This window comes from Podarcis pityusensis (assembly GCF_964106645.2).
Source record: "Podarcis pityusensis genome assembly, chromosome: 11".
NCBI lineage: Eukaryota > Metazoa > Chordata > Lepidosauria > Squamata > Lacertidae > Podarcis > Podarcis pityusensis.
Genome location: NC_138036.1, coordinates 27,566,136 through 27,582,263, shown reverse-complemented (window position 1 = coordinate 27,582,263; position 16,128 = coordinate 27,566,136). Strand labels below are relative to the sequence as shown.

Here is a 16,128-nt window from a genome sequence, read left to right as displayed (position 1 = left end):
AGAGGCCAGGCAGCTGGATTTCCTAAGTGGCGGATCATGAAATCAGCACATCTTTAGACACCCCAGCCCCAATAATTATAGGACAATTAGTAAAATGCCATTTTTTTTAAAAGAAAAAAACTTTTTCCACCACAGAGCAAACAATGCAGATGTTTTAATAGTATTCTATTGTCTCTCCTGCTATCAAAATTTTGATTGTGAACTCCTTTGAGGCAGGGACCTCCATTTTTCTTTTGCTTATGTTACATCATGAACTTGGGTGACAATCTATATTTTCTGCACAAGTATGCAGGAAGTTGGCCTTTTCCTTGAAGGTTTTTTTTTTTAACTCTGGTCAGGAAGGATGAGTTTTGGATAATGTAATCTAAACACACTGATAAACCAATTTACCTAAGATACAATATATTTGAACCATGTCAGGATTTTAAAGAAGATTCAGAGAGAAAATGCCAGTTGGAATAATCAAGCTGTTGATTTCCAAATGGTAATTTAGACTTGAAATCTTCACATTCAATATTATCAGCATAGCTATCTATCTATCTATCTATCTATCTATCTATCTATCTATTTATTTAACATATATCCTGCCCTTTCTCCCAATGGAGCCCAGGGTAGCAATCAAATTTTAGTAAATGGATCAACTGTTGAACAGATTGATTAAATGCAAACATTAGAACGTTCCTCAATATGCAGTGTTATGTTTAGTATAGACATTTTGACATTCTGGCACACAGGGAAAATAAGACTAGATTTTCTGGTGGAAAATGGATTTCTACATTAACATTAATAAAAAAATAAAACTACTCAACATAATATCTGCCATATTACTTAGGACTAAAGATATATACTCCAAGCAGAATGCCTTTTAGCCTCCTTCCTCCTTTACAGTTACAGTGAATTGAGAGACAGAGAAGTCAGAGGAGACAAGCAGTCCCCAAACAGGTTTCTCGACCAACTTCAAAAGTTAATAAAGTATTATATTGTATGTTAAGTTCCAAGAGTGGTGCTCTCATTTTGCATCACTTTTCAGTAACGTTAAAAGGGGGGGGGGGAGAGACAGATTAAATGTAGAAGTTTACCTGAGTTTAAACTGTCAGATAGCTTACCTTTGAGCCATCCAAGCTGATTATCCTATAGACATTTCTTGTGCTGTCATAGAAGTAGGACACAGTAACAGCATGCTTGCTGGTGGGAACCCAGTTCTTCTTCGTGTTAGGGTCAATCTGGAAGACATGAGCTCGGGTGCTGTAGATGGGTTGCTCCCTGAAGGGCAGAAAGTAAAAGTGATGAATCTGATTTGGACGCAATATGGTTGTACACAAGTCATTTGGATATTCCATCCATTGGCCCCTATGAACTTCACTTTGCATGAGTAATGTACTTGGCCCCCACAGGCTTGCGTGCATGGAGTAGGATATATCTGTGAAGCACATGAAAAGTACTCACAGGAAAGGGAAGCACAAGTCCTTTAAAATAAATTGAGTGGCCAGCTGTACAGTCAGATAAAGGAGGCATATCTAAATATAGAGGCACTACTGATACACCACCTCCCCCTCCCTCATTCTCCATCTGTCAACCTCTTTAACACTAACTGTCAATAATAGAAGTGTGATTTTCTTCCATTGAGCGAAACCTAGTGAGAGGACTTTTCTCATCCTTTTCTTAACAGCCTAGAAGCCCTAGATATCATGAGCTATGACTTACTGAAAAATATTTGTTGCTTTTCCTGTCAAATGCTTCACATGGTAGATCACAACTACTGCCTCTTTTAGCCTTTATCTAATATTATGGCTGTTGAGGCATGTATAAAATATCTGCTTATGTCTGCCTAGGGGGCGGGGGGAGTACAGAATCTGAGCTGTCCATTAACACCAATGAATTCATTAATTCAACAATCGTGTTGCTGTGATCAGGAATTTAGCGCTCTGTACAAAATGGTTTGCTTCTCTCCAGACAAGTCATGATGCTAAGCTAAGGTTTGTCCTTGGCTTCCCAAACTTGGCTTGTTTGGACAGAAACAATATGCAAGTTTGGACACCAAAGTAAGGCTAGGGGCTTGTTGCTTGCACTTGAGGAGAATCTGCACAACAGGGGCTATTTGAAAGTGATAGCAGAGAACTGTTTATAGTATTGAATAGTTAATCAATGAAATATCAAACTAAGTGTCTTATATGTGATTTAATCCCTTAGATCAAATCTCTAAGTCACAAAACTCATTGGATAGCCTAAGGCAAGTGCAGAATGTCCACCAACCAACTTCATAGGATTGTGAGTAAATAAATGACTTATGTAACTTTGTACATTTAAAAGATCTAGAGTATTAATGCTACCAGTTTTTTCTCTTCCAGGTTCAATCCTTTACATTTCTAAAGTTTAAAAGATGGAAAGATTTTTTTCCATATAGACTGTCTAGCATTGCTGATGTTATCTAGTAGCTACTCATCAGTGTTCTACTACTGCACTGCAATTGTAATTAACAATCTGAAGACTTTAGCACCATTCTCTATTTAATTATGTAGGGGGGAAGTAGCAACTGATAGGTCTATAATTTTCTGGATCCTGTCTCATTCTTTTTAAAAAAGCTGGTATTACATTGGCTATCATCTTATAGCCTCTTATTTTAGTGATGTGGCATAATTTATTTACTAGTTCAGCTACTTCACATTGTATGTCTTCACACATTAGAGGTAACTCTCAGGTAAATGCCATCTGACTCCTGTTATATCATATTTTCATAGTTCACCTGCTTCCACACTTCATAACAAAGTTATTTTAATATTTCGCAACAATATCCTAAGCACTGAGAGCTGCTACAACAGCTGCTGCAACAAGGCTTAACATTTACCACCCTGAAACATGCTTGTACACACAAAGCAAAAATAAAAATCAGATTTCTTGGCAGGGTCTTTCTGCATTCTTCAGTCACTGTCTCCAAACATTAGCAATACCAGAAGGAACCTTTCTGCCCCTTCATCCTACCCAAGGTATTTTTATTTAGTTACAGAATGTATATGTACCCTTCACTACTACTAAGAACAGAAAATACAATTTGCACAAGAATAAAAATTCTAATTAAAAATAGCAGGCTCAAATCTAACATCCCTAACAAACCTGATAAAATAGAAAGGTTTTTGCCAGATACATAAAAAATAGCAGAATATGTACCAGGTAAGCCTCTCCACAGAACAGTGGTGTGCAGTGAATTTTTTCTTAGGAAAGAGTTAGGGCCAGAGGTGCCAGCTTCCAGGGGTGATGGGGAGGGGGGAACACTGTGATGTCATGCCTGTGAGCACTGCACCTCTCTCCCTAAGCCAGGCTGAAGCTTCCTGGGCTCTGGGAAGGATACACCAGGGAAACATTTAGGGAACTAGCCTTGTTCCCTTGGTCCACTGACCACACACTATTGCCATGGAAGGAGTCCCACAAGCGTTGCATGCAAGTTCTGCAGCATAAATGCCAGCTCCTGGGGGCTGAGGCACTTTGCCCCCTCCCATGTTTTTTTAAGGGGCAGGTCCCATCAATGTTCAGAGGCTCCATTAAGCCTCATTTCCCCACCCTAGCTACAGCCCCAGTTTGATCCCAACACTCATTTGGACTGACTTTGGAGAGATGAAAAATGAAGTAGTTTTTTGACCAGTAGTAAGCAGTAAACCAGGGACGCAGGTGGCACTATGGGTTAAACCACAGAGCCTAGGGCTTGCCGATCAGAAGGTTGGCAGTTCAAATCCCTGTGACGGGGTGAGCACCCGTTGCTCGGTCCCTGCTCCTGCCAACCTAGCAGTTTGAAAGCACACAGTGCACATAGATAAACAGGTACCGCTCCGGCGGGAAGGTAAACGGCATTTCCATGTGCTGCTCTGGTTCGCCAGAAGCAGCTTAGTCATGCTGGCCACATGACCTAGAAGCTGTACGCTGGCTCCCTTGGCCGGTAAAGCGAGATGAGCACCGCAACCCCAGAGTCGTCCGCGACTGGACCTAATGGTCAGGGGTCCCTTTACCTTTAAGCAGTAAAGGTAAAGGTAAAGGTACCCGTGCCCGTACGGGCCAGTCGTGTCCGACTCTAGGGTTGTGCGCCCATCTTGCTTAAGAGGCCGGGAGCCAGCGCTGTCCGAAGACACTTCCGGGTCACGTGGCCAGCGTGACGAAGCTGCTCTGGCGAGCCAGCACCAGTGCAGCGCACGGAAACGCTGTTACCTTCCCGCTATAAAGCGGTACCTATTTATCTACTTGCACTTGGGGGTGCTTTCGAACTGCTAGGTGGGCAGGAGCTGGGACCGAACGACGGGAGCTCACCCCGCCGCGGGGATTCGAACCGCCGTTCAAGGTTTTACCCACAGCGCCACCAGCAGTAAACCATGCCAAAGATCCTTTGAGCCTGCTTGTAGCTGTTCTGCTTGTGTAGTTTCCATTTTTGAAATACAGCTGTGATGTGACTGAACAGACATATTTTAAAGAAAAATTATAAAGAAAAAACCCCAACACACCCACCCAGCCAGCAGGCACCATCTAGTCTCATCTCCTGTTCTCCTAATAGCATTATCGCCAACCCAGAGTGGGTGGCTGGCTGGGCTGATTTTTCCCATTTCTATTTGCACTGAAGGAGCCAGAGTGCTATCTAGGGTTATACTAAGAGAAGCCTCAAATACTTCCACACTGTTTGGCATTAGTAAAGATAAAGCTGAATTATTGTGTTCACTTTGGGTAACTTCTCCTTAAGATGGATGGTGCTATGTACATTGATGACACTATCTATAATTAAGGAGAAACAGGATGGAAAAGGTTTAGGAGACAGAGGAAATAAGGGCACAGAGAAGACTTAAACCAGGGGTTGGCAAGGTTTACCTTGCCTGGGCCGGTTCACTCCAGTGGAGATCCCTCCGTGGGCCAGATTGTGCGCACCCCCGCGATTTCCGGCATCAGCGCAGATGTGATTTCCAGCATCTGCTCATGCACAGACGCAATTTCCAGCGCCGCGGAAGCAAGTCCCCGCGACATGCTGTGCCAGTTTAGTACAGCGCGAGTGGATTCGTCGAGTGGGCAGCTCGGTTCAGGGGCGACTCGTGGGCTGGTTAAATGACCCCCATGGGCAGCTTGTGGCCCATGGGCCTTAGGTTGCCTACCCCTGATTTAAACAGTAGTGAGTAAAGCACAGAATTATAGAGTTGGAAGGAACCCCAAGAGTCATCAAGTAAATTAATTAATTATTTACAGGTTTAAATCTAGTAAAGTCACTTTTGGAACTTGGAATCATTTTCTTAAAATGCTTATCCTTGAACATTAAGGTAAGAAATAACGCTTTAAAATACTTAAAAGCCTGATACAAAAAAATGATATTTGAGTGAATTCCTCCTACCACTTAAGGATAGGGTGAGAAGGAATTAGCAAGCACCACTATCACTGACTTATTAATTTTTTTTTGTTAGTAGATCACTGGTTTATAGTCCTTAATGACTGGTTGGTGCTTTTTTATGGGAGTTCATTGTTTCTTTATATCGAGACCTCTCTTGTTCGGCAAAGGGCAAGTCAGAATTTGGGGGAGGTGACCTATCACACCATCTCCAGCAAAAGGTATGTGTACGAAGGCTCAGGTCCCTAGAAGTAATTAGTTCAAACATCTAAACTTCCCTTTAAGACCCTCACAATACCTGCCACCACAACCTATTGAGCTACCGTAGATAGTACAGAAGAGCACTGTATATTTACAGATATCACCTAATCTAAAATTACCAATTTTCCTCTTTATGGCTATCCTTACTTTTTACCTCTGCTTTCATACACTTTCTCACAACTCCACTTCAAATGCAATTCTCAGACGCCCTCCATCTGTCAGTCACTCTGACTCCACCCAGCATTCCATCACGCTCCATGGCTCTCAGTCATTCTTCCACTCACTCTTCTGTTACAGTGGATCTGCAGGGGTGGACAGATGTGTCTATTTCTGGTTCATGTCACTTCTGCATGTGATCATTCCTAAATCTGTGCCATCCTACTTCTGCATTAATCTGATTTTATTCAAAGTCCACGCAGAAACACATTTAAATATGTCATTGGTTGTTGACATCCACATGTATCAAGAGACAATGGAGTGTGCTTCTTGGGGTGAAGGCAAACCGCCGGAGAATCACATCACCTCCTGTGCCTGCAGAGACCGGTAACACGTAACTGCCTCCCATAGTTTTGCTATGTTAGCTACACAGAAGTGACCTCTCCGGGCAGCATGTATGGAGGTCCAGGGTTGCCTAGATGATAACAACCCCTTTTCATCCTGCTGATGTGGTCCAAAGGGAAGTAGAGCAATACATTAGGCACCAGTTTGGCTGCAGGAGTTGCCAGAAGCAGGCATACAAGATTCCAACTGCCTTAGGGACTCCACTCTGGATTTGTGTAGGGTTTACTCCTTAACCCTCTCCTAGAGCAACCATACTGGGCAGGGCAGGGGTGTGGGGGAGAAGATGGGGATTTTTTAAAAGCAGGTCTTGGACCACTTGTAATACTATACAGTGGTACCTTGCGTTAAGTACTTAATTCGTTCTGGAGGTCTGTTCTTAACCTGAAACTGTTCTAAACCTGAAGCACCACTTTAGCTAATGGGGCCTCCTGCTGCCACTGTGCTACCGCTACACGACTTCTGTTCTCATCCTGAAGCAAAGTTCTTAACCCAAGGTAATATTTCTGGGTTAGCGAGTCTGTAACCTGAAGCGTATGTAACCTGAAGCATATGTTAGCCAAGGTACCACTGTAAATATGTATTTAATCCAGGGGTCAGCAACCTAAGGCCTATGGGCTGGAAGTGCCCCGTGGAGGTCTTTTGACCAGCCCACAAGCTACCCCCGAACTGAGCTGCCTGCTCATGCACTGTGCTAAACCAGCGCAGAGCGGGGACTCACTTCCGCAGCATTGAAAATCGCATCTGCGCATGCGCAGACGCAGACACTGAAAATCGCAGGCGCATGCACTCGCACGCGTGATCCAGCCCACGGAGGGATCTATGCAGGACCGATCCGGCCCAGGCAAGATAAACCTTGCTGACCCCTGATTTAAACTATCAGCTCCCTGATTTTTAACATGCACACCGTGGTAGATGGGCAGAATTTGAACAGAACTCTGCACTGAACTCATTGAGCACTCCTGCTTATGTGCATATGCATGTGTGTGTATAAAGTGGGGAGTGAATGTTTGGAGAAATAGCATTTCTAGCAATTTGGAAACAGGTGGAAGCAGAGAAAGCAAGAAAGTAGTGGATGGCACATGTACCTCAGGATCTCTTTCTGGGGAATCTAATGTGGGGGTGTGATTTGCTTCCTTGCAGGTGTGCCTGTTGTTTGTTCTCACACACTATTTGTGTAATTGTAAATAAAGCCAGTGTTACAGAAACTCCGTAAGTTCCCAGTGTTCTTTCCTTTCTCACTGCTCAAAGAAGTGGGGAGGGTGGAAACGTCTATTCATGAAGCTACACTCTATCCAAGTCTAGTCGCTGGGTGACAAAGATGGCAATATTGTGGCTTACGTTTATACTGCTCTTCTTTCACAGTGGATAAAATGAGTAGGCTTTAAAAAAAAATTGTAATGCATTATAATGCTTCATCAGTAGAGAAGGCATAAAGGGAAAAACCTAGTGAAAAAGTTAGGGTAAAGAAGACAAGCATAAATATTTAAAGCAGCTGAGCCAACCTGGAAGAGTCCTCACTACAGTCAATCAAAATGCACCTCTCTTTTAAAGGCCAAGCAGTCCACCTGAAACATGGTGCGACAACTGCAGTGGATGAAGAACAACAATTTTCAGATTTTACTTATCTCCAATAACACAGGAGGAGATCTTCTATGTTTCAACGTTTATATTCCCCCCGTGTGTACTTCCTCTCAGACAGTACAAATCTGGGAAGATTTGGAGTCATGCTTGGAGAAGGCCAAAATAGAATTTCCTGACTGGAACATCCTGCTGGCAGGTGACTTTAATGCCAGGATAGGCAGCGACATCAATTCATATGGCTCCAAAACCCAGTTTTTACCAGAGGCAGACTGGTTTATCCCTTGGAGTTCTGATGAAAAGGTCTTGAATAAGGCAGGTATTACATTACTGGAGATTGCTTTTAAGCATAACTTGTACAACCTGCATGGTACTTACATGGATAGGTCAGGAGGTTTCTTCTCTTTTATCGGCCCTCGTGGTGCAAGTGTGATTGACCATATCCTGGTCTCTCCAACAATTTTGGAGAGGGCACAGGGTCTCAGCACTTTTAACAGAACTGAGAGCGACCATCTTCCTAGAGCAATCTCACTAACTCCCCTCGAATCAGGGGGATTACAACATCTACATTGTGCAGCCCCTCCTCAAGCACCGGCCCCACGCAGGCGTAAATGGAACAGCGAGCTGGAGCTTAAAATCAATCAACACCTGCACTCTCCAGATTTATTGGTTCTGAGAGACCAGTGTCCTTTACCTAACTTTGATCCTTTTTCACTATATCAGCGGGTCTCAGAGTCCCTTTTCCCATTTCTTATAAACACCAGGCCTCCCAAACAACATAACAAATCGGGGGTCTGGTTTGACAAAGACTGCCGGAAGCTAAGATCCCTGCTTAGGAAACAACAAAATAAGGTAAAACAGGAGAGGACTTTGTCATCTATGGTAAATTTCCACAGATGGCGCTCTCACTATAAAAACACCTTAAAACTCAAGAAATCCCTTTACAGGAAGGAACAATGGGAGGCACTTGATAAGGCGATTAAATCGCGAGACGATAGAAAATTCTGGGCAATAGTAGCACAGGGAGTCTCATCCAAAGGAAAAATTGTAAACAGCAGTATTCCATCCGATGTGTGGTATCAACACTTTCTCAAGCTATACACACTCTCAAATACTGCTAATTTGAGTCCGTTCCTCCCATTGAAGAATGAGCATCTAGCTAGTTGGGATCCTGTTACGGAATCAGAGTGCCTACAGCTAATTAAAACTTTAAAAAATGGCAAAGCTCCTGGTGAGGACATGATCCCCCCTGAGGTTTTTAAATCAAATGCCCAATGGTGGGCCATCTTTTTGGCCAAACTTTTTACGGCAATAAACAACACATGTAAAATCCCAGCAAACTGGAAACTAAGTGTGGTAGTCCCTATCTACAAGAAGGGAGACATTCAAGATCCAGCAAACTACCGCCCTATAAGCCTTCTGGACATCGCATACAAACTTTATACCCGGTACTTATTAAACAAGCTGGTAGATTGGGCGGACCATTCTAACCTGTTCAACCAGGAACAGGCAGGATTTAGAAAGGGCCACAATACGATAGGTCACTGCATGGTACTACAGACCCTGGTAGCTAAATATGCAAAAGCGTATAAGAGCAGACTCTTTGTGGCCTTCGTTGACTTGACATCTGCCTTCGACTCAATCTGTAGAGATAGACTATGGAAAAAATTATATGAAACGGACATTGACAGACGACTTTTAAAAATTCTCAGAGAATTACATACAGACATTACAGTCAAAATCAGAACTGGGTCATCGGGAACTCTTACGGACCCACTGCCATTGGGGAAAGGGGTCAAACAGGGATGCCTGCTAGCCCCATTTCTTTTTAACTTTTATATAAACGACATTGTTCAGTACATGGCAAAGTACAAGTCATCGGCTCCAGCCCTTGAAGGTAAACGCCTGAATATTTTGCTATATGCCGATGACATGGTTTTAATGGCACTCACCCGAAGAGGCTTACGCAGCATGCTGGAGGGGATCGCAGCCTACTGTTCCCATAATTCACTAAAGATAAACCATGACAAAACAAAAATTGTGGTGTTCACTAGAGCTCGCCACACCTTTAGATGGTCTTTAGATGAACATGTGATTGAACAGTGCCCTTTTTTTAAATATCTGGGTGTTACATTCCAGGCTACATCTAGCTGGCTAGCCCACTTTAAGGCTGTAACCATCCTAACACGAAGAACAATTGGTGTTTTGCTTAGTTTCTTCCATACCAGGGGAGGACAATTGGTGATCCCGGCATTAAGAGCTTTTGTTGGGAAAGCTATTCCCCAGATGTTATATGGGATAGAACTCTGGGGGTGGAACCAGAGGCTGTTGGAACGGCTTGAAATTTTGCAAAACTACTATCTCAAGAGGATTCTAGGCCTTCCTCAAGGAACCCCAGCAGCTTTCTTGAGGGTGGAGGTTGGTTTACCCTCTGTGTCTGCCAGGGCCCACTTAAGATTCCTACGATTTTACATCAACCTTGCAAACACTTCAAACACCTTATTGGCCAAACAAGCCTTTGTATCTTTTCAAAAGAACACCACTTGGCGCCAAAACTTATCTGAGATCCTGGTTAGATACACCCTACCGGAGTTTAATATCCTCAAACGGTGGAGCCCGGACAAAGTCCGGAAATGGATCCTGGAGAGAGACGCTCTGTTAGATACCACAAAAATACAGATCCCAGGGTCGTCCCACTGGTTTCCCCGACTGAAAGCAGTCAAAATCTGCGCCAATTACTTGGCGAATATCACCAATCCCACTCTTCAGAGAGCCTTTACTATGGCCCGTTTTCAAACCATTCCTACGGCCTATCTGTCAGGCAGATATGCAAAAATCCCAGTAGAGCAGCGGATATGTCCTTGTTATATGAGAACCAAAGAGGATCTCATACATTACATGTTGTATTGTCCCATCTATTCGGCCTTCAGGGATGCGATGTTACAAACTATTCCCAAATCAATAGTCAACTCTGAGGACCAAGTAAAGTTTTTACTGGTGGACGCTGATCCATGGATTTCTCACGTGGTAGCGGTCTTTGTGGTGAAGGCTATGAAAACTAGGGTATGGTTCCTGGATGAAACGGTGAGGTCCCTCCCATTGCTCTCCTAACCTGTTGTTGTATCTTCTTCCCTGAATGGTGGGGTTTATTGGGTAGTTTCCTTGCTGGGACAGCATGGCATGAATTTTAGCTTACTTTTATAATCTTTTTGTTTATCTTTTAATAATGTTTTATGGTATTTTGTGTAAAGGCATGGACCTCACAAATTTAATAAATTTGTTGTTGTTGTTGTTGTTCTCACACACTATTTGTGTAATTGTAAATAAAGCCAGTGTTACAGAAACTCCGTAAGTTCCCAGTGTTCTTTCCTTTCTCACTGCTCAAAGAAGTGGGGAGGGTGGAAACGTCTATTCATGAAGCTACACTCTATCCAAGTCTAGTCGCTGGGTGACAAAGATGGCAATATTGTGGCTTACGTTTATACTGCTCTTCTTTCACAGTGGATAAAATGAGTAGGCTTTAAAAAAAAATTGTAATGCATTATAATGCTTCATCAGTAGAGAAGGCATAAAGGGAAAAACCTAGTGAAAAAGTTAGGGTAAAGAAGACAAGCATAAATATTTAAAGCAGCTGAGCCAACCTGGAAGAGTCCTCACTACAGTCAATCAAAATGCACCTCTCTTTTAAAGGCCAAGCAGTCCACCTGAAACATGGGAGGAGAAGCAAGACTAACTACTGGAATATACTGAATTCACTGATATGTGTAAGCTGTTGTTCTCATTGAGAAACTAGGAAAAAGAATGGCACCCTGCAGCCAAAATACCCACCGAGGGGTACCCATTTTTATGTCACACATACTTTCAGCACTGAAAACAAGGAAAGCTGTGCTGTTGCTTCTTTAGCAAGTTCTGCTCCCTACAAAATATTAAGCCACGGGGTATTTTAGCAAACCGTTTTAAAATGAGTGGGGAAATTGTGTGGCGAACACAGATGGAAGCAGCTGCTACATGTACTTGGTAGTGTAAACACATTGCAAATATGTCACAGCCTACTACACTTTGCCATGCCTATAAAATTTCATCTCAAGCCAAGCAATGTAAAGTAATGCCCACAAAAATCCACCTTAAATAACAGGCTAAACAAAACAGTAGACAATATGCTTCTCAGTTAAGGTCATTGTGACCCAGGCATCTGTATCATGCACTCGTTTTCTCCTCTTATGGTGTGCGTGTATAACATGCTATCTTATATGGAATGCACCAAGGACATCTGACAAGACAGTTTTAAAAGCAACATTTGATAGTGATATTTAAAGGAAGACTAGCAACAAATATAAGATATATTCAATTGGCAAGTCAACCTTAAAGCCAATCAAAAGGCCTAAATTCATTTACAGCTGCACTCTGCTATGCATTTCACACCAATACAGTACCCACTCAAATTTAAATGGGAAAAACAATTCTGCTACCAGTCCTTAAAGAATTTTAGTTGATTAAAATATATGTTGAGACCTTGCTTAGATTAGCACTCCAGTCACTCCAGTCAACAACCCAATCACTAAACATATTCTATTCCTGATTCTGTGAAAAGTGTTTGGCAATCTTGCCAGCTTTAAACTGCCCCTTATGAAGAAAATCACTCAATTTTAAAGTGTTTAAAAAACACCACTAGTTGGGAGCCTCATTAAAAATTATACAGTTAAGAGATCTGAAACTTAGGAGTTGTTGCTTAACTATTCTAAAATTCAGTTGGGCACCAAATTCTCACAAAAACAAAAATTGTCACAAGAAGTTGTACAAAGCAGTGGTTGTGGGGTAGAAATCAAGGAAAAACAAAAAGGTACAAGCATTGTGTTGGATATTTTAGCCATGAGGTCAGCTATGCAAAATCCTGGATGTGATACACTAGTCATAATACGTATAGGTTTTGTCCAACTGTGGATTTTCAAGTTCTTCCTTATGGCCAATATGACAAACCTTTTTTTTATTATGTGCCTAGCTATTGTATTTACTTGAATAATATACTAGTGTCCCTCATACTGGGAACGTCCAGATGTTTTGGGCTCAAAACATCTGGAGGGCACCAGCATGGCGGAGGCTGGTATATACCATACCATAAGGAAAGCCATGGAAGCTAGAACTGCCTTCATCTTTTCATAATCTCCAGAGCTTTACTGATGCACTGGAACCTAAAAATGCAGAGAATATTGTTTCTTGATAAACTCAGGTTCACTTGCCACAGACTTTCTCTAGGAGAGATTGTTCAGTTGGTTCCTGATATTAGAATTTGCTCTGGATGATTTCACCACTCAGGGAGACCAGTTTTTCAGAACTGGCTTGTGACTGAGTTATCCCTGGAATAGTTATGAATCTATTTCTTTTGATAACTAGGCCACCACATGGGGCAGGACACAATATGAACCCAGAATAGGGGGAAATGTCCTTTTGGTTCTGAATGTATGGTGGGGAAGCCATTTTCATTGTCAAATCTTTCCATATAAAGGCACAAATCTCCATCCCTTTAGGGGCTGTAGATAAATTAGCAAGTTTAATGTACACTCAGATTCAGAGCTAACTAGATTTCAAAAGATATCTGGGGGAGATACATGTTTAGCTTGAGAGCTACCAAGTCTAATTCACATTGGTTCCTTTGGGGTCAAAAGGAGTCTAGAGCAAGGGTAGGCAACATAAGGCCCGTGGACCGGATGCGGCCCAATCGCCTTCTCAATCCAGCCCACGGACTGTCTGGGAATCAGCATGTTTTTACATGAGTAGAATGTGTCCTTTTATTTAAAATGCATCTCTGGGTTATTTGTGGGGCATAGGAATTCATTCATTATTTTTTTCCAAAATATAATCCGGCCCACCACACGGTCTGAGGGATGGTGGACCAGCCCACGGCTGAAAAAGGTTGCTGACCCCTGGTCTAGAGAGAAGTACATACTTTGAATATATAATGATCCCAGAATCCATGGTATTTCCTGTTAAAGCATCTCATGCAATAGGACTGGGAAATACATTAGTCCAAACCCTAGATAATAACTGCCAGAACACTATAGATATTGTTCAAGTAGACCATGCCCTGACTCAGTATAAAGCTAGGGTTCCAACATAGTGCCCACAAAGCCTCTAAGCACCAGCCCCTGCCATTGCTCCCTTTGTCATAAGTTGGGGAAAGTGGTTACCTTCTGCACCCCCCATCCATAAAAAGTACAGAGCTAAAGGACTAAGAGTGACACTCTTTCCCACAGCCCTCATTCAGCTTTGTGTGCTCATCAAAGCATAGGTTGACACCTGAGCAGCTGGAGAGATGGTGCAGCAACCAAGGGTAGGAGGAAAAGTGTGGAAAGGGCAGTAATCTGGGAGACTGGGGAGAGGGAGGAAAACAAAAGCCACCAAGGCAGAGAAAGAGGCATGCCACCGAGAGAAAGAGCACATACACACATGAACACACATACATCTTATTCAGTAAACTGGATCCTCTTGAAATGGCATCATTTTTAATGGGTTCCTTCCCCTACTCTTCCCATCACTAGTCACCTCTCTTAAAAAAACAAAACCACCCAGTGCAGGCATGGGTACTCAATTTTTACAAAGGATCTTCTCAAAACTGCCACTATTAAATAGGCCACCACTTTTCCACACAAGTGTTCTCCAATTTGCTGGTGATTCTATTGTCACCCTATGTTTAAAAAATGTATCATTGAGATACATGCCTTTGATCAACGTTTTTGTGGTGATGACAATAACAAGAAGTACAATTTTACTCTGTAGTCTACCAAGGTAAGCTTTAATTTGATGGTGTTTTGAAGTTCACGGTGTAAAATCAGGCAGATTCATGAGAATCAAAAGAATATGTATGTGGACTCTCTTTCTCTCCTACTGTCCCTGCTTTATCTGTAACACTATGGAAAGCGGGGAGAAAAGCAAAGAAAGGGATGATGCCCACTGTACTTTCTAAAATTCCAGATGTGCCTGCAAGACTACAAAAATTGGTAACTTCTGTTATAAATGTAGATTTAACAAATATTATATATATGTATTCTAACATACCAACAGACAAAAATAAATAAATGCTGGAAAGATTGTCTCAACCAGCCTGTCACTTGGCCGAGTAAAGCTCTTGATGAGCCATTAGGTACTACAGCACCTCTTGCTGAGGCAGTTCCAGATGGTGACTCTGAAAGCTTTTGAGAGCTCAAGACCACTCTTCTTCAGGTTAAAATAAGGGCACGAACAATGAACTTCACCACCTGCATCTTAAAGCTCATCTACACATTCTTTACGAATCAGGTTAATCCAATAATTTTTCACATTCTCCAGCAGGTTTAATTTGCCATTGTTCAGAGACAGTAGGGAAAAGAGGTCTGCTGTACCAACTTATTTCTAAGAATAGTAGTGAGTAAAAACCTGTTGCATTATTTATTTTATAGTCTACTTTTAGGAGGGTTCATTGTACTTGTTTCTGTGCACAACTACTTTGCAGAGGGGTGTTACTTATTAACTGAAGTTAACTTAATTGTTCTCCAAAAGTTAAATACACTGATGTTAGCAGTAGCAAGTTTAAAAGTGGAGTTGTTGTTACAGTATTACTTTGAAATAACCACCTGTGTAAACACTATTATTTCAGTGATGTCTGCTCTTCAAAAGCATTAATTGCAATTTCTACCTTAGACACTGTCATATTCTTCCATCAATTCAATGATATGCCCCAAAACCTTGGATATGGAATTGTTCTCAATGCACACATACAAAGACAAAGAGGGATACTCATCTAGATGATACTAGGTGTACCAAACTGCAAGTGAAATCACCACATTTAAACAAAAACAATTAAGCAATTAAGTCTCAGTGGGATCACCGAGACCTCTGAATTGTACTAAACCTTTATTAAACTCTATCACTTTCTGACAGGATAATAAGCTATTTAGCACTATCAAGACTAGCAAACTTTAACAATTGTTTGGAATGTGCTTTCTGCAGGATATAGACAGAAACATTTAGAATGTAGAACACCTTTACTATCCAGCCCCAGACAGCCCACTACCCAGAGCTTCCATTGTCTAGCCCTGTTCCCCCAGACACACCACAATTCGATGCTACACAGAGCATCAATATTTCTACTTCAAACTACAATTATTGTAGCACTTTACCATTTTCTTGTGTAGGAGAGCGAAATTTCTATTAGTTGCCATGAAAGAACTAGCTATTAAGGTTAGGATAAGATTTTGAAGTTGGAACATGTAGGGGCTTGCCTAGGGACATTGCCTTCTTTTTGTATTGGAGGAATAAAAGGGAATAAATAGGAAGAGTCAGGGCAAAGCATGAAAATCTGATTTTATATATATATATCCAGTTTGGGATTTTAAAAAGCCAGGCTT

At 42.0% G+C, this 16,128-nt stretch overlaps 1 protein-coding gene across 4 annotated transcripts in view; it reads right to left on the bottom strand.

Annotated features, from left to right (window-relative positions):
* HOMER1 (homer scaffold protein 1) overlaps window positions 1-16,128 on the bottom strand; it is a 79,198-nt gene that overhangs the window by 45,347 nt on the left and 17,723 nt on the right. For 3 of the 4 annotated variants that reach the window (XM_080972966.1, XM_080972965.1, XM_080972967.1), the window contains exon 2: window positions 1,107-1,263. Coding sequence is in view for 2 of the 4 variants with exons in the window: in XM_080972965.1 (XP_080829091.1) it covers window positions 1,107-1,263 (157 nt within the window). In the remaining 2 variants the exon portion in view is untranslated. Of the gene's footprint in view, window positions 1-1,106; window positions 1,386-16,128 lie in introns of those variants that run through there. The other variant, XM_080972964.1, reaches the window with a different exon arrangement.